Here is an 18,429-nt window from a genome sequence, read left to right on the forward strand (position 1 = left end):
GGAAAGGAGACCCGCTTCGCCGCGGTTTGCTCTCTCGTTCCCGGAGCCACCCAGCAAACCGCAGGGAAGGAGATCTGCTTGCTCTGGGCTCCGGGAACGAGAGAGCAAACCGGGAAAGGAGACCAGCTTGATTACCAGAGGCTTCCTCCTTCCACGGAGGTCAAGAAAAGCGCTGGTAAGTGTCTACATTGGATTACCAGCGCTGGATCACCAGCGCTGGATCCTCTACACCCGAGACAAAACGGGAGTACGGCCAGCGCTGCAAACAGGGAGTTGCAGCGCTGGTGGTGCCCTGCAGATGTGTACACCTTCAAAGTTGCAGCGCTGTAACTCCCTCACCAGCGCTGCAACTTTCTGATGTAGACAAGCCCTTGGATGCACTTGAAAGAAAGAACATTTTTATACTTAAATCCATTTTCTTTGTCAGTGTTTTTCTATATTTCCCTTGTTGCTATTAAAAATGTTTCTGAATAAGCATGACAGGCCTGACAGAGAAGTGGAAGCTAGATAAAGAACTGTGGCCACCTATACTTTACCTAAACTAGACAAGATTTCCACCATTGCATGTCCATCAGTGGTAGCAACAATTAAATTGCTAGTGTAGCCATGCCCACCACTATTTTTACCACTGCATTATCTACACTCCACTCTGAACAAGACTAAAGGACATGTTAGTAAAAATGCTGATGCCCTATTAATAGCAATGCTCCCACCAGTGGAGCTACAGTGCTGTTAATGCAATGGCACGTGACTTCCCCCAAAAAGTCTAGTGAAGACTCAGCCATAAAGGTACAAGCCAAATACTTGGGTGATACAGCTGGTTTGCAAAGGGAGCCCTGCTACTTTCAAAGCCATTTAGTACAAGTCATCAGAGTAAAAGGCTTTCCTCAGCTGAGCCCAGACTCAGCAGAAAGGGAATGGATTTTCTTTAGCACTAGCTCCTTGTTTGATAGTAGTCACTACAGTAATTCAGGTATCAGAGAGGTAGCCGTGTTAGTCTGGATCTGTAAAAGCAGCAAAGAGTCCTGTGGCACCTTATAGACTAACTTACGTCTGTTAGTCTATAAGGTGCCACAGGACTCTTTGCTGCTTTTACAGTAATTCAGTCGCTAGGGGTCATTATTACAGTTGGTTGGGAATTTTCCAATCAAACTTCCTTTTGGGGGGTGGGGTGGGGGTTGGAAAATGCTGAACTGTCAAAACCAGAAATGTTTGCAGGAACAGGTTGGTTTCAATGAATTTACAGTTTAGAAAGTGTTTGGAAAAACATTTAAAAGTTGTCAGAATACCACATTTTGACTTTTCAAAATGAAAAAGTTCCATTTTTTATTTTGAAACTACTTTTTTTCTGTAAATTAACTTACATTTCAAAATGAAATGTAAAAAAAATTGCAATTGAAACAAAAATTTTTGAAATTATTGGAATTAAACATTTGAATTGACTGAATCAATTTTTTTTTCAGCTTTTTGATTCACAATTTTTTTGAGATGTTAACTTTTTGTCCCAACTTGGGACAGAAAAAATGTTCAAAAATCCTCACGAAATGGGAATACTGTTTTCCACCCAACTTTAGTCAGTATCCACCGATTACACTCCTGCTATTACCCCTTATTATATTCAGTGATAGCAAGAAGGAACATTCAGTTATTAGCAGGGGCGGCTCTAGGTATTTTGCTGCCCCAAGTACGGCAGGCAGGCTGTCCCCAGTCCCGCGGATTCGGTGGCACGCCTGCGGGAGGTCCGTCAAAGCCACGGAACCTGCGGACCCTCTGCAGGCATGCCGCTGAAGGCAACCTGCCTGCCGCCCTCACGGCAACCGGCAGAGTGCCTCCCGTGGCTTGCCACCCCAGGCATGCGCTTGGCGTGCTGGTGCCTGGAGCCACCCCTGGTTATTAGATCATAGATTTGCCCAACCCCATCCTTCATTCACATGGATGTCCTCTCTCAACTGGTTTATACAAATGCTAGGAGGAGGGACTTGATAGCATTTCTCCGTGGAGCTCCTGCTGATCCACTCAGCTTTATTAGAGCACTGTAGGCAGTCAGGTGGCTCCATTCCCTTGCAATCCTGGCAGCCTCTGTAGGGGTATCTGGCTTCTGCCAGATCCTGTGGGGGAAGGTCCTTTTACTCCATCATAAGCTTTTTCTCCATTGCAACCCAGCTTTTCCTTCTACTTTGTCATAATCCTATGTCTGATGCTATGAGAGTTACCGTATTGTCACAAAGTCAGCATGATGGTTTCACTGCGGGAATAGGTAACAAAAATGAGCTATTCTGTTAATGTTAAGAGTTCTGAAACTCTATATACTTGACAACAGCATTGTTATTTGATTGGCATACAGTTCAAAATACTGTAAAGCACACAGCTTGGTAGCAGACTCACCAAAAGGGAATGCTGACCATGTAGAAATCTAGCTTACTGGGAGAAGCATACAAGTCTGATTCATCTAGGTAGACAGAAGCTAAAATAGTGGTGGAGAAGCTCATTGTTCAAGCACGTACATTTTAGGGGGAGGGGGAGTAGTCATGCGGTATTCACTTATATAAAGGGACAAACTAGCCTGATAATGGATATAAAATTTGTACTGATAACGACAGTCCAGAAGCACTCACCAGCTTCTGTCTCTAGACTTGAGGGAGCTGCTACAGTAAATGTTATCTTGTTCTGCAGCTATGATACCTATTATCAAGGGTGGTGGAGAGGAAGGGGAGGAAGAAAAATACAAATGGCTTCCTGCCTTTAGAGACGTATCAATTTTTAGAATGACCTCAAATGTTAATGATGGACCTGAACCAAAACCCTAGAGTCAAATACACCTGAACTTTAGGGTTCAGGTTGGAATATGGAACTAAATGCAAGTTTTGGTCCATATAATATATATATACTATATATATACACAATATGTGTTCATTTTCTCTCTCATATTCATATATATACACATAAATAAATAAACACTCCAAAACCATGCAGTTAGTGCTGCAATGAACTCAGCCGTAGCGTATTAATAATCAATAGCTTCAAAATAATATTTACTAGTCCAAGTCTTTGTTCTGTTCATATATGCTGCTTTAACCATACCACGGCCTATGAATATATTTACTGCGACAGGTTAGATTGGCTGTATTCTAACACTAATTTGTTTTCTGGTAACACCATGATACATTCACTCTGTCTAGTTTGTAATGGACAGTGATGATCAAACCTAAAGATTTATTTTTTTTAAAATGAGACTATCTTTTTCATTTTTATTTTTTAATACAGATGGCCCACAGATGAATAATGTGGTACCAACTTCTCCGCTCCTCCCTCAGATGGCACATCCACATTCATACCCCAGCATCGGACAGATCACAAATCCTTATGAACAACAGCCCCCGGGCAAGGAGCTTAACAAGTATGCCTCCCTAAAGGCAGTCGGTAAGTAAGAAAAATAACGCTTGGCTCCTCATTTAATTCAATATGTTGCATAATCTGGTGTCAGCTAACAATCAGCCTCTAAGTTAAAAAGAAATCCTTACTGTTCTGACCACTTAATTATAGAATTTGAGCCATTCTAATACTGTTTCAGTTAGAAAGTACTCCATAAATTAACACTGAGGTTACTTTACAATTACCCATAAGGAAATTCAAACTAAGGATTTTGTACACGGACAGACACACAAACACTATTTTAAGTTTATACCAAATACTGCATTTACACATACAAATCAATCAATTGTGTACTGAGCAGGTTCTTAAGTAAATAGTTACCCAGTCTGTGCACTCAGATAAGGGATATGCAAGAATAGATGAATGTGCAAATTTAGAGAATACAATTTAGGCACCCGGTTTGTGTTTCCATACAGAAAGCACAACTATATACGTTCAGTAAGAATGACCTTTATTTGGAGCAATTAGCAGGCTATTGGTGTATAATCTAGGTGTGTTGTGAGGCCTCATGCCTTTAACCACCTATATATACACGGTTGTGGCTTATTGCTGTCAGAGCAAGGCTCATTAATTTAATATATATTTGTTTTTAAAGCTCTTGAAAAGGCACTTTACATGGATGGGGGCAGCAGGGGACAGATGGGGAATGCAACGTACCCTTCGTTTATGGAAATTATTTTTCTAATACATTTTGAGAGATGTAACATCCCCTAGCACAACACTTAGGGATATGAACTGTTTGTTACCTTATCACTTCTGTCCCCTTCTAGTCAATAAGAAAGCAAAAATTAGGGATTCTGTCCATTCTTAGCGTCCCAACAATCCTTTCCCAGTTCCTATATATGGAAGTTAACACCATTGCCCCCTACATTTAGAACAGCATCAGACCTTCTGTTTTCAGAAGTGGCTCTTTGGCTCAGACAAATAGTTGTACAGCTGAGAAAACTCAGATATTCAAAGGAAGTCATCACACCAGAACAATTATTCATTGCAAGCTGAAATCCGAGCTTGTTAGCAAATGATTTTTCCATGCACACTCACAAGATCTGCTAGTCTGAGACCATGTTAATCATGTTTTACATTCAGGTGGGTTTTTACTAGAGTGATACAAAACCTGCCAGTTTCAGTTGTTACCCAAAGTCTTCTCTTGAGCAGAGATGCCACTGGCAAACAACAAAGACTTTGATGCTGTTCTACATTTACACCAGTTTTGCCCTTTCATTTGGCTGTATACACCCACACGTAAATCATAAAGTTCACTCAGATTCTAATCACTTTAGTTCCATCACTTTAGTTTTCCCTTTGCATTTGATGACAAGTGATTTAAGCATTGATCCAATTGCCTACAGCAGAAATGTAATAATGAGTGAGGTTTTCCTCTCTCTGTGGTACATGGAAATGAACCATAGCCATTGAAGGGCAACTCATGCTACATGATCTTTATGTTAGGAATTAGTTGACTACGCTTAATTCCCTTTACTTGCAGAGAAACATTATTGTCAACTATTAGCAGTCGGTACTACAGTATGTAAATATCACCAATCATAACATGGTATTAAAATCCAATTGATAAGATGTTTAGGCAATTGAAAAAGTGATGCATTACCAGCTGCAGTATTAAAGTTAACAGAGGTAAGGCAGCTGCTTCCTCCTGTAATATAGATGTCCTAATAATTTGGCTGCTTATTTCTAGCAGACAACTATTCAGCCTGCAGAGAACTTTATGTAAGATACTATACGAGCTCTATTCTTAAAAACCTAGTGGTCCATAGTAATTCAGAGCACACAGTGCTGCACCTGCATAATGTTTAGCACTTCAGACAAACTCAAGACTCCTGAGCACAAGAACTGCTAAACAAGAACAGTGCCATTGTTATTAATTAATGTGGTGTTAAAAGCACCTGATTCAGCACAAAGAGGGGGAAGGAACAGAGTTGAAATGGCCATCATTGACATTATATATTTTATTTAAATTGGAAAGGCTTTTACATAAGGAAATTTAAACAGCAGATTCAATAAGTCTCTCTGATCTAGGGTGACCATACATCTCATTTTAATCAGGACAGTCCCTTTTTTAGGCCCTGTCCCGGCTGTCCCAACTTTTTTGTCAAAACTGAGCATTCATCCAGTTTGCTCTTGCCAACTGGTGATCAGTTGGCAAGAGCAAACTGGACAAATGCAGAGTTTTGTCAAAAAAATGGTGTGGGACCCCTAGTGAGGTATGGAGGAACGTGCGGGTGGCGGGAGCGACTGGCAATACCAGCACCACGCTGGAGGGAGGGCTGGGAGAGCGGCTTGGGCCGACTGGCTCCATACGCAGGGGGGCTTGGACTGGCCTTGCACACAGGAAGTGGGTTGCGGGAGGGAGGGCTTGGTCCAGCTCCACTTGTCAAAGGAATGGGGACCTCTGGCCAGCCCCGTGTAGACAGGAGGCAAGGAGGGCTTGGCCAGCCCTGCATGAGGGAGGAAGAAGGGGGCCTCGGGCTGGCTCACGGGATGTCTTGTTTTCCCTTTGGGAAAAGATGGTCATGCTACTCCTATCTAAATTCCTCCTACAAGTTCCATGGAAGAGGGGATTTTTTCTTCATTTTTAGCTGTTTTGTAGGGTAGCTATTTGATGCAGCCTCCAGTGCTGGGATTCTGTTGAGTGTAGGCCAGGAACTAAGGGTCAAATTTGCCTTTGCCCATCAACTTGTGTATTTATTTATGTCTGTGTAAAACAGTACTATTCTGATGGGATAACATTTTACACCCACTTTGCACTTATGTGTACGGCTACTAAAGGTGCAGGATAATGGCAAATTGAGCCAAATAGCTGTCCCTCCCCCGTCCCCTCTTCCCCAGAAACAACACTCGCTTTCCCCACTGGAGTCTTATTGGGCCTTTCTGGAACAAAAGACTACAATTTGCACTTCCCTGCAATAGTGGGAGCAGATCCAACTTCATGAATCACTAATAAACTTGAGTGTTTATTGCCATCTGCTGCCCCCTTTCCATGCTCTATCTCTATCCAGCCAGAATTTTTTTTCCCCAACAGCATTAAACTCCTGCCACTGCCCAGGATGGATATCAGGGATGACGTCTGATGATATACGTTCTCCTACTGCCTGCTCCCATGGAATTGAGAGCAATAGTTCTCAACCTAGTCCATGTCATTTGACTTGTTTTTAATGAGTTAGAATGTTGGAATCATTCCCAAAGATTAAACACACACTATTATTTGTATTACATTAGTATCTAGGAGCTCTAGTTGTGGACCAGGACCTCCTTGTGCTAGGTAATGTACAAATACAATATACTAAAGGTTCTACAAGCTTTTCCCCAAAGCCACTTCTTTCAAAAAATTACACTGAATGCTGGGTGGCATAGAGCACTCGGTGTTCAGCCATCTTAATTTTTTTTATCACCTGCAATGGCAAGATCCTGGTCTCCTTTGGTACTTTTACAATATTTCATTATTTACGTAGAAAAGTGCAGAAAGTGGTTTTCTGCATAAATTATTCTTACTTTCAATTCATCAACCTTGTTTGTACTCCATGCTTAAATGGTCATTGTTCATTTATGCACTGCTGACATAGAAAGCTCTTGAAAAGGACGAGGGTAGAGTACCTGAACATGTTCACTAAATCGGAGTGCTGGGATTTACTAAACACAGAGTCACTTCCTCATAAGACTTTGCAATCCATTTTTGAGCCTTTGGACATTCAGAAGGCATGATTAGTCCAACCTGAACTTCTTCTCCTGAGCTATAAGAGTTGACTGCCATACTGTAGCTGAAAGCTAATTTTCCCTCAGTCAGAGATTCATGGAAGGTATTAGTTGTCTTCATACATTAATATATAGGCAAACAGTTAGCATTTTTAAGTCCCAATTCTGCGCTCCTGACTCACACAAATAGTTCATTTCTTTCCAGGATTTTCAAGGAGTGGCAAGTGGCCAAAGCACCTGTTCTCAGTGGAACTACTTGCATAAACAAACAATACTATCTGCATGCAGCTGAATGACCACCTCATCGTTCACAGCTCCCAGCATCCTTTGAGGTTTAGCAGTTCTTTGATCCCACAAGGGATAAAGTTAAACAGCATACTTGTCCTATTCATGGCCAAAGTGAGAAACTACAAATATAATGCTGAAACCCCGCCCCCCACAATTTCTCCTGTTTTTTCACTTTTGCCTAAGAGGTGGGTTTTTTGGTCGTTTTAGCTATATATGACACATTGTGGCTGCTATCTGCAGTTCAGAAATCCCATTGGCAGAGGTGAAGCATGCAAGTGAAGCCATCTTTCCAGTTCTGGCTACCCTGGAAATCTATGAACATGTGGGTGGAGACTAAGGGACAATGAGATTATTGTGAGGTTGTCCTCAAGGATTTCTCCTTGAACCATACCCTCCAGTGGGAAGGATTTGGTAGGGTGGAGCCATGCCCCCTCCTAACCCTGCAGATCCTGGGGATTTACAAAGAAGGGATTCCCCATTCTGTGCTGAGACAGGGACTATCTTGCAGGAATGATTGTTGCTCCACTGTTTCGTCTTCCCCAAGTAGCACAGCCTCTGAAGAAGCTACCACTCTTAGCTGGGACCCCTGCAGCTGCTCAGTGAATCATAGAATATCAGGGTTGGAAGGGACTTCAGGAGGTCAGCTATCCAACCCTCTGCTCAAAGCAGGACCAATTCCCAACTAAATCATCCCAGCCAGGGCTTTGTCAAGCCTGGCCTTAAAAACCTCTAAGGAAGGAGATTCCACCACATCCCTAGGTAACCCATTCCAGTGCTTGACCACCCTCCTAGTGAAAAAGGTTTTCCTAATATCCAACTTAAGCCTCCCTCAATGCAACTTGAGACCATTGCTCCTTGTTCTGTCATCTGGTACCACTGAGAACAGTCTAGATCCATCCTCTTTGGAACTCCCTTTCAAGTAGTTGAAAGCAGCTATCAAATCCCCGCTCATTCTTCTCTTCTGCCACACATGAGACCTAAAGAAAAGTACTGTAATATAAACCTGAATTGTATTACCTCCCACGCAGATTGTTCTAGAGGGAAGGGATTTCTGCATGGCAGACAGTGGCTCCTCCGCAATGCTACCCACTAGATTACATGGAGCTCCAGTTAAGGAGCATCTACACAAAGCAAGAGGTGGAGCTGGGGAGAAATAGGTAGGAAAACAATACTATGGAAGCACTATCCCCTCCTTGCACACAACACAGAAGATGTGTTTATGTCTTCATGGGGGATGATCCTTTAGAAAAATTAAAATTAAATTAAAATTATTAGGCATAATGTAATTACACTATGCTACCAACTGCCACCTACCACACTGTTAGACTGAGAAGTAAAGAACCACATTTCTTTGCAAAGGTTCAAGGAGGGATTGCAAAATAAATACCACACTGGGACTTTTTCATTTCCAACAGCAAAGACCTATCAGCTACCATTTCTTTAAATCGTGGCACAAAAATGGATTAAAAGAATCTTAGACACAGGAATAGCTCACTGAGTTTAATGCCTAGGAAACAGACAGGGAAATACAGATTAAGACATCATTTGTCATATCCAGAGGGTGATTCAGTTAATAATTTCATATATTTAGAGGTATGTGCAGTGTCATATATAATGCTAGATGAGGCAATTTGCCTGATTCAACATTGGGGCCATGGATCTATCAGAACTAAATGTGACATAAAAGCCTGATATAAAATCTAGCGGGGCTGGAGCTTTGGACCTTTGGGGTGTTCATTTGCTAAGTATTATGTTAGGTAATCCCTGCTTTTCCCCCAAGGTACAGGAGATGTAGTTCTAAGCATCTTGGCATTTGTGGGCAAAGCATGAAATCAGAAATACCTTGGGACCACAGTTTTGAAGCTCAGTGCTGTCCAAGGAGCCCTTCTCTCTTCTCATATAGACAAATTTTGTCCTGTTTGGTTACTCTGTGTGGGTATTTCTGCTGAGAACTTGAAAATTGCTGTCCATTTTGTACAGACTTTCAGGGCCCATTCCTGCTCCCAGTGAAATCATGCAGACTTTTTCTGACTTCAGTGGCAGCTGGATTAGTTCCTGTATATCCCTTAGATGTTGTCAGAGGGGAAAAAAAAACCCTACCCTAATGTCCTTAATCAACATTTCCCCCTTTCCTATAATGTAATGAACTAATTGTCACTTTCTACCTCAGAGATGGGTGCATTTGAATTTCGCTATAAGCACTGCTCGTGAAATGCCTTGGTATCCCAGATACCATACAATATAAGTAGTTTGGCTGGTGTCTTATTGCAGCCTTTAAGAAATTACATTTTATAGTAGACTCCTTTGCTACCTGGTGATTTTCTCTTTCTGGGGCCTGGGGAATAGGAGGATTAGTAATCAGCCATCACAAAAGGCAATGTTCATGTTACAGACACATCCATCCCTCAGCAACTGAACAGAGCTGTGAAAACGTAGCTCTTTAGGGATAAGACTGGTTTTAGTAGAAGTGACACCTAGACTGCGGAGAGGCGGGAGGAGAGACTGCAAACAGCACTAGGTCTAGTAGAGGCAGCTTTAACACCAAAGTAGGACTCACGCAAACACTTTCATTTGTGTCATCTCACCTTTACTTGTCAAGTAGTGTATCCAGCTTTAAAGAATTTTGCAGGAGGTAAGGATGGTTATCAGCAGCACAAAGGCATTTTCTTATTTGTAAATAGTCACTAACGTAGTAAAGTATAGAAAAGATTTAGAAACTATTATTCAGATCTCATCTTAAGAGAGAGAATACCTGGACCACTGGATGTCTACTTATTTTTGATAAACAGATTTAGGATTTACTAAGCTGAACACTGCATGTGTTTTATCTTAAGGAATGAATTTGACCCAGTGTCTATTTTCATTGGTGAGCCTGAACCTCATGAAGTTTTCAGAATCTGTCAAATTCTCAACCTATTTTTCATTCTTACACGTCTAGTTTAAATTTGCGAATCTCTTTAATTGCAGTGATTCAAATCTATGTCCCCCCTGCTCCAAAAAGGATTTCAGTTTTAATCAATTAAAGGATTATGTTTTATGTTAAAGACATCCCTCCCCCACCAAAAGCTAGGCTGGTTCTTTGAAAGTGAATTGAATTTCCAAACCCATATTATTTGACAGTGTTCATAATAAAAACTAATTTCCCACATACCTGTCTTCCATAGTGTACAATGTGTAGACCTATAACAGCAGCAGCATTTATCCAATTGGCCTAATGAAATACATTACCTGATTAGAAGGGTTTTTCCCTCTATTGCTAGTGGATGCATGATTTGGTGGCAACAGCCTAACAATCAAAACGGGTTTATTTCCATCCATTTAGCGATCAGTGATCGGTAAGAAGCCAGTAAATCTAAATTCAGGGTGCCTCTAGAAAAGCCTATTTTAATGAAAACTTTATGAATTACACATTGGACTTTACGGTAAGTGATATAACAGGAAATGTGTGGGATGATGTCTAGGCCTTGTCTGTGCTACAGAACAAAAATGGTTACAGCTGAACAGAATTCAGTGCCTTTTGTATATGCTCCATTTACAAATAAAAACATGGCTTCCCCCCTCCCACTCCAATTGCCAGCCCTGCGGGATTTCACAGGGTCTGGTCAAGTCAGTTACACCAACATTTCCAAAAGAACCCACCCCTGAGACATTTAGGAATTGATTTTCATAGCTGCTGAGCATCCACTGCTCCCACTGACTTCAGTGACCCATTGTGAGTGCTCAGCACCTCTGAAAATTGGGCCAGACTGTCTCAGGTAGGGCCTCAAATTATGGAGAAAAATCTTAGTCTCTCAGTCCATCCATTTTTGAAATGGGTATAAAACTGACCTCACAAAGGTTTTGTGAGACTCATTAGACTGTTTATAAAGTATTTTGAGATTTTCAAATGAAAATTTCTACATAAGTGCTGAAGTAATTTGAAATAGTCGACTTTGGATGAATAGGGAAAGATGCAGAAGAGAACTTAATCAATAGCTGAATAGTTTCTCATGACTAGGGGCTCTCGGTACACTGCTTTTATATGCTTTATTTCATTTTGACACTCTGTGTAAAAGTCATGATAACCATATGATATTTTGTGCCTAACGTCGATCTAGAAGTTCTGCTTTCTTTTTAAGTCCCCAAAAGTGAAAATTAAAGCAACCTTTTAAAGAAGGGTGCTAATTTAAATCTTACACAGTGCTGGGGTTAAGACAGAGAAGGACAATGAAAGTGTATGAGAGGGATTAGCATTTAAAATCAGGTGTGTACTGCAAGAAGTGAAATGGAGAGTTCTGGCTTAGGGAGGCAAACTCGTTAAGGGACAGATTCCAATTCCCGTACTCACCTTATTTATCAAAGTAGCTCCACCGAGTTCAGAGGGGCTATTTGTGGATTAAGATACTTTTGAATATGAGCAAGGGTATGAGAATCAGGTCCTAAGCAGAGTATAATATCTTCAAATATATATCTTTAAACTATTTGTATTCAGTGTACTGTGCTTCTGATGTTTGTGATATGAAACTGAACAAACATACTAGCATGTCTTGATTATTTTTTAGGAGGGTATGATGGTGATTTTCCTGTGATGACACTTAAGTCAAAAGGTACTGTAGGATCTTTTGCTCTTTTGTTCTAACCAAAATCAAAACCCAAATGCAGATAAATGTTAGCAGTCTTCACCTTTGTACAATGATGCACATTGACATCAGCTGTGTGGTTTTTTTTTCAACAATGCCAGATAGAGCAATTAGGCAAATGATGGGAATGAACCCTTTATTGTAAATATTATATAAATAGCAGCTGTTAACAGTCTGCCATTTCGGTATTGCAAAAGCTGTTCTAACTGGAGCAAATGAGTATAAGAAAGAAATCTCACAGGTAAGAAATCACAGACATTACTGCTTTACTCCTACACTCCTATATGGTGGTAATAATAAAAGGCTCGGGGGGGGGGGAAGTGCAGTAACATGATTTGCAAGGCACCCAATGAATTTTCCCACTGGCCTAAAAATTGAATTTTTCTGAAATATTAGCTATGTGACTACAACAACTAAAATCCTCACTACAATATCTGTGGCATAAACCAGAAAGTCACAGCACATCATCATGGTAACACTTTAGATAAGATTTCTGGCCTTTATGGAGGAGAAAGTTTATGTGCCCCAGAAAGCCAGGTAAGCCACTATTATGAAAAAAAAAAGTGTGTTTCCTCCTGTAAACCACAAGGAAGACAGACTGGTTTGCGATGCTGTTGCCTATTTCAAAACTATAATCCTATATCATGGGCTTTCCTATTGTATGACTGGTGAGTGTAGAAGAATGAGCTCTTATGAAGGGAGAGACTTTTAAATGACAAGAGCAGCTAGCTGGGAACCATTTCACAGGAAATTCCACAATATATGTTTTCCATTTCAAAATGGAATGAAAACAATATATTTCAAAATTTTCCATGAGATGAAATTTAAAAAATCTTTTCAGATCAAAACGTTTTGATAAAAAAAAATCAGAACATTTTGTTCTGATTTTGATTTTTTTCATGTTTTACAAATATTTTTATATAAAGCAATTAATTTGGTTTCAAAAAGTATTTTCACTATGAAAAATCAAAATGTTTCACTCTGAAAATGTTAAAATGGGACGTTTGGACATTATCAAAATGCTTTGTTTCATTTTTTCCCCCAGAAACAACATTTAGTTGAAAGTGACACATTTCGTTTTGACGAATACAGCAATTTTGACAAAATGACAGTTTTGACAGCTTCAACAAAAAAATTCCCCCCTCTCCCCAGCTCTAACGACAAGCTCCTCTCTTGTGATTAAATGGAGCTTCAGCCAAGGAAACTGTTCAGCCAAAGTGGCTCCTTTTCAGTTTCTGCCCTATTTTCTCTCTCTATATATATTAAAGCTATTGAAAGGATTCAGTTCCCAGGCATTGGAGAATTTTGCTTTGCATTGGGAACAACTCCCAAAACAAAATGAAAATTCAGATGAAGCTTCACATGTTGCCTGACTTGGGGTGAAAAGGTCACATAAAATCAGTAACCTCAGAATTCAATATGGTTTATTCCTAAAACTGTAAATCAACCAAGATTGCTTAAAAACACATCCCTGCTTTTCTGAAAGGTTCAGAAATGTTGCAGAACTCTGCCTAGGTAGAGGTTTCATCATGAAAGTTTCATATGGCTCTAGTGTAAAACTGACAGGCAGAAAGAAAGAAATGTGTGGGATGAAGCTAAGGCTTAAAATTTATATTTCCCTTGTTATTGCTTAACATCGCTCTCATTTTTTTAAAGTAACAACTATTGGAACTAATTTTATAACAGTTAAGATTTAAGAAGCCAGCTGACTTCAGTTCAGAGCAGTGGTGACTAAAAGGTTCTTTGAAATTGTAGCTGTTAATAAAAAGATCAAAGGAAAACTATTATTGCAAAAACAACTATAATAGTACTGCTGTGAGTTTAGCTCTCATTTTAATCAATACCATTCAAATTAAGAGCCTGAGGGTAAAATTCTTCTCTCAGAAGCAATGGGGTAAATCTGGAGTGACTCCATTGATGGAACAGAGCAAAATCAACCCTATTTCAGCGTAAAAAATTGTGTCTAAGTTACATAAACTGTTCTGAGAGATCTGAACTGAGGCTTCTTGTGTGGCTCCCCGCAGCAGGACAATGAGTAACGTTTGTAACTGACTAGGCCAGTGTTTCCCAAATGGTGGGTCCCAACCCACTAGTGGGTTGAGGGAAGATATACGATGGGTTGCCACATTCCAGGCCAGATTAACCCATCTCTGGTCCCTAGACAAACAAATACTTCTCCTGGTCTAGGGTGGAGGGGAAGCCCTGGAAGTAGGGTGTGGTGGGATGGAGAGCAAGCCCACCCCGCACTCACCCTGCAGCAGCAGCTCCTGTCTGATGGGGCTGGGCCTGGCTCCCTCTCCTGGCCACACTAAATGACAGTGACCCTGTGCACCAGGTTGCAATGCCCACAGTGAAGAGCCAGGCCCAGCCCTGTGGGACAGAAGCCACCACTGTGAGGTGAGTTTGGTCTCCAACCCTTCTCTTCCCAAAGCCTCCCCTCCGCAATGGGCTGGGAATAGGGTTGTGGTGCCAGAGCAGATGAATATATGTAATGGTAGGTCACAAAAGAAGAACAGATAGCTGGTGGGTCACCTTAATAAAAAGTTTGGGAATCAATGAACTATGGCAGTCAGACGTTCAGACTTTTAACAAAAATGCACAACAGGTATCATGATTTCAAGGGTCTTTTTGTTTTCAGAAGTTAAACTGAAGTTTAATACTTAGTCAAATTTTAGGACTGATGTGACAAAATTGCATGGTAAGGAATTGTCCTTGTCCTGTGAGTTGAAGAACAAATTTGTTGTTAGCTTTTTCAGTCCATAGTTAGATAACATAAATACACATGTTTGTGGAAACAAAAATATATTTTTAGTCATTGAAACACGTTCTGGAACACTGTGTTATTATTATTTGAAACACAGAACTTAACATTTATAAGATTTGTTCATGCATAAAAGGATTGCTACAAACTTTTCAGATCTAGATTACTGAAGGAGGGAAGGAACAAGCACTTTTTAACAGAAACCTGGAAATCTCTCTTATGTTAACTGTTGTAAACTTACTCCGCAGTCCGTTTAGTTCCCATTGATGTCAGTGGGAGTTTATTTCAGGCAGGACAGCAGGATTGGATTGTTAATTTGTATTTCAAATGGTAATTTTTTTGCCTATACCCTAATATGCAGGGAAGGTTGTCAGAAAACTGGGAAAAATATGTTCAAACTATTAATTTATGAAATAAATATTTTGTAATAGACATTGGCTTTTTTTTAATGAAACCCATCCCATGATTTGGCAGGTAATTTACTTCCCAGTTGTAGATGCCATGCAAGGATAAGTGTTAATATTCACTGTGAAAGGGGAGAGATCATTATGAAACAGATTTTAAATTACAGTATACCCATTGGCTGGAATTTTCAAAGGAGCCTAAGGGAACTGGGTGCCTAATTCCCTTAGGTACCTTGGAAAACCTAACCCATCGCCATGTGCTTAGAACAGAGAAGTGGAAATCTTTTTATTTTGTTCTCAGATTTTCACTCACTATTTGACATTGAGTGAGTAACAACCTCGCTGTGCTTAAATTTTGCCTTTTATAAAATGTGACTAGTACAAGGCTCGGGTCAGGCTTAATGCATTGCTGTCCATCAACAGATTTCAAATCCTGTGACAAAAGCTACTATTTTATTAGTTTAACACAGTGCAGCATAATTTGCTTCCAGGAAGTCAGAGTCTCTTTATTATGAAAAATCTGTATTCAATGCACTGCTTTCCTAACATTGGTTGCAACTGATATATATTTGTAATTTATTAATCTCATAATAGTATACAATGTATGTAGCCAGTATACTTTGATTGGTAAATAAGGATGATACCACTGCATTAGTTTGTAAAATAAAATTAACCCTGTAATTTAAAATGATGCAAACCTGTGTGGCCTATTATAAAAATACCTTTTGAAAAGAAGTTGTTTTACATATCCATAGAGAGAAACCTGCTTGATCTTACAAAGTATATGGAAAAGAATAAGAAAAAAAATACCAGAAATAATTAGCTCCTTTGTGTTTATAGTTCTTGGCACATGTTCAGAAGAGGGGCACTTCTGCTTCTGGACATGTGGATAGTCTCAAGCTCCAGTGATTTGCTACCTACCAAGCAAGGTGCCATGGAAAATCTCATGCATTATGTCTAGTGCCTGAGGAGTTAATCAAATTCTGTCTCAGAATTACCAGCCAAGCAGCAGACTTCACTGTCTGCAGTGGGTGCAGAGAACATTGCGGAGACTGCAGGCTCTAGTTACCAAGTCTAATTACATTCATATTCTAAAATATTCCTACTGTATTTCAAAACCAAACATTCTCTGGCCTCCTGACTATTTCAAAAGCTGTCATAAAAGTAGTCAATAGAACAGGAGAAGATCTTGGGCCTACATATTTATGTTTAATCATTTTTCATCACATGAAAGTAGCATTTTATTTTATTGGAAAACAGAATGCAGTCTTGTGTCTGGAGGTGGACAAGCGCCTTTCAAACAGCATCTGTGGAGGAGAAGAATGATTTGATATGTCTTTTTATGCTTGGGCTCTCTCCAGATCAGTATGAGAAATGAGTAAACTGATAAAGTGGTACAGTATGTTAGAAAAGGAGTAACAGAGCCACATAAGTAGGATTACCAGCCCCGTGAGACTCATTTACATCCAAGTCTGAGCATTATATATAATTTATTTTAGTTGCTTACCAAACATCCCTATCACTAATATGGATCACAGAAAATAATCTGCGGTCATAATATGCTATCTTTCTTTGCAGACTGTTACAAATAAACTGGTGGGAGAGAAAAGGTGGAGTAGAAAATGCTCGTAAATATAGAGGGGGGGAAAAAAATCAATCTTTTACAGTCCATGGGCTGAATTCTCAGTTCTAGCCAAGCTGTGCTCAGTACAATAATGGAAATGGAGGGAGGCAAAGGTGACTTGAAGCCACTTTTCACTTTCTATATTCTTAGTCTAGCTCACGACTGCTCTAACTTGTGCTCAGCTGCAACAAAGCCAGCAGAAGTCATTCCACAGGTGACAACAGCTGGTGAGCAGTGAGCTGCCACAGCCATACCTCCTCCCTTTGGCAACACTGTGCGCGTAAAGACATATCCTATCTTCCTTTATCTCTACAACCATTGTTTGGAAGGAGCTTGTCTACTTCCAGAGATGAGACTGCATTCTGGTTTCCAGGTTTCTCTATGCCAGACAATTACAAAGGTGGGCAACCAGAGCTGTTATACTGGCTTTATGCTGTCTGGGGAACCCCTGCATGCCTAGCACCGTTCTCTGGGTATTAGTTCTATCTGCCTAGACGTAAAAATGAATTGAGCCCTATTTTTAAAGTTATTTTTAAAGTTCATCCCACTGAACTCAGTGAAACTGAACCAAACTGTAATTTTGTCTTTTGCCCCAGCATAGGAAACATTAAGTTACTATAGGGTTGATTCTTTGCAGAATTAATTCTGCATCAGTTTTCACATGAACTCTGGTAAAAGCCCCTAAAATGAACAGGACTCAAGTAGTTTGGCAGCTTCTAAACACATTGTTTTAGCTTCAGCTCAGACAAATAAACAGAGGCAGTCACAATATTTAACACTAAATCAATTTGACTGTGGTACAGTAACTCACAGTAACATATAAGCCAAGGCAGGATTCTAATATCTCCTTAGGGCTCCTCACTATGAAGTCTTCCCTTGAGCCATCTCATGGGGACTTTCCAACTTCTTTACTTGGAGAGGTATGCAAGGTTTCCCATCTTAACATTCGATGGCTGTAACTACACAATAGCTCAAAGACCACAGGTAGAAGAAAGCAAGTCCCAAAACAGTTTTACCAGTGTTCATAGGCTAAGACTTACTTATAGGAAGGTGCACAGTATCTGCTACTCATTATACCAAACTGAATCACTTCCTGTTCTCCCTCTCATTTGTTGTTGTCTCCCTAACTGTTATCGCTAGTCTTAAGTTCAAAGTGCAAGTTCTTGGGAGCTGGAACTGTTTTCTTCCATGCCTCATACAATGGGGCCTTAAAGCCCAGTCAGATAAGAAATCCCCCACAAATTTGCTTATTCATAACCTCATTTTTTACTTTCCACCATGCAATATTTGCAATTGCAGCATTTGCAGAGGCAAAAGTTTGCTAAGAAGTAGATGTGCGGAAAAAAACATATCACAAATATCAATGGAAATGTGTTCACATGAATATTTGTGCCAGAAGCATTTGAATGGCCATTATGAAGACTATTTAAGGAACAGAAACAATACTACGTAGCTTTGGTGGCATGTCATACAGCATGGATAGAAAATACTGAAAAAAACAAATAGGGTATTCTCCTGGCAAAACTCCCATTGTCTTCAAGGATCTAGGATTTCACTCATACTATTTAGCTTATAAGCAACATATTGTCTAAA

The 18,429-nt window shown here is 40.1% G+C and overlaps 1 protein-coding gene across 2 annotated transcripts in view; it reads left to right on the forward strand.

The window, feature by feature from the left end:
* The window catches only part of SHISA9 (shisa family member 9), a 248,220-nt gene that overhangs the window by 217,451 nt on the left and 12,340 nt on the right, over nt 1-18,429 (forward strand). The window contains exons 3-4 of one of the 2 annotated variants that reach the window (XM_050967760.1): nt 3,265-3,420; nt 11,970-12,014. In XM_050967760.1, the coding sequence (XP_050823717.1) occupies nt 3,265-3,420; nt 11,970-12,014 (201 nt within the window). The remainder of the gene's footprint in view (nt 1-3,264; nt 3,421-11,969; nt 12,015-18,429) is intronic. The other variant, XM_050967761.1, reaches the window with a different exon arrangement.

The sequence above is a fragment of the Gopherus flavomarginatus genome, chromosome 9 (assembly GCF_025201925.1).
Source record: "Gopherus flavomarginatus isolate rGopFla2 chromosome 9, rGopFla2.mat.asm, whole genome shotgun sequence".
Lineage (NCBI taxonomy): Eukaryota > Metazoa > Chordata > Testudines > Testudinidae > Gopherus > Gopherus flavomarginatus.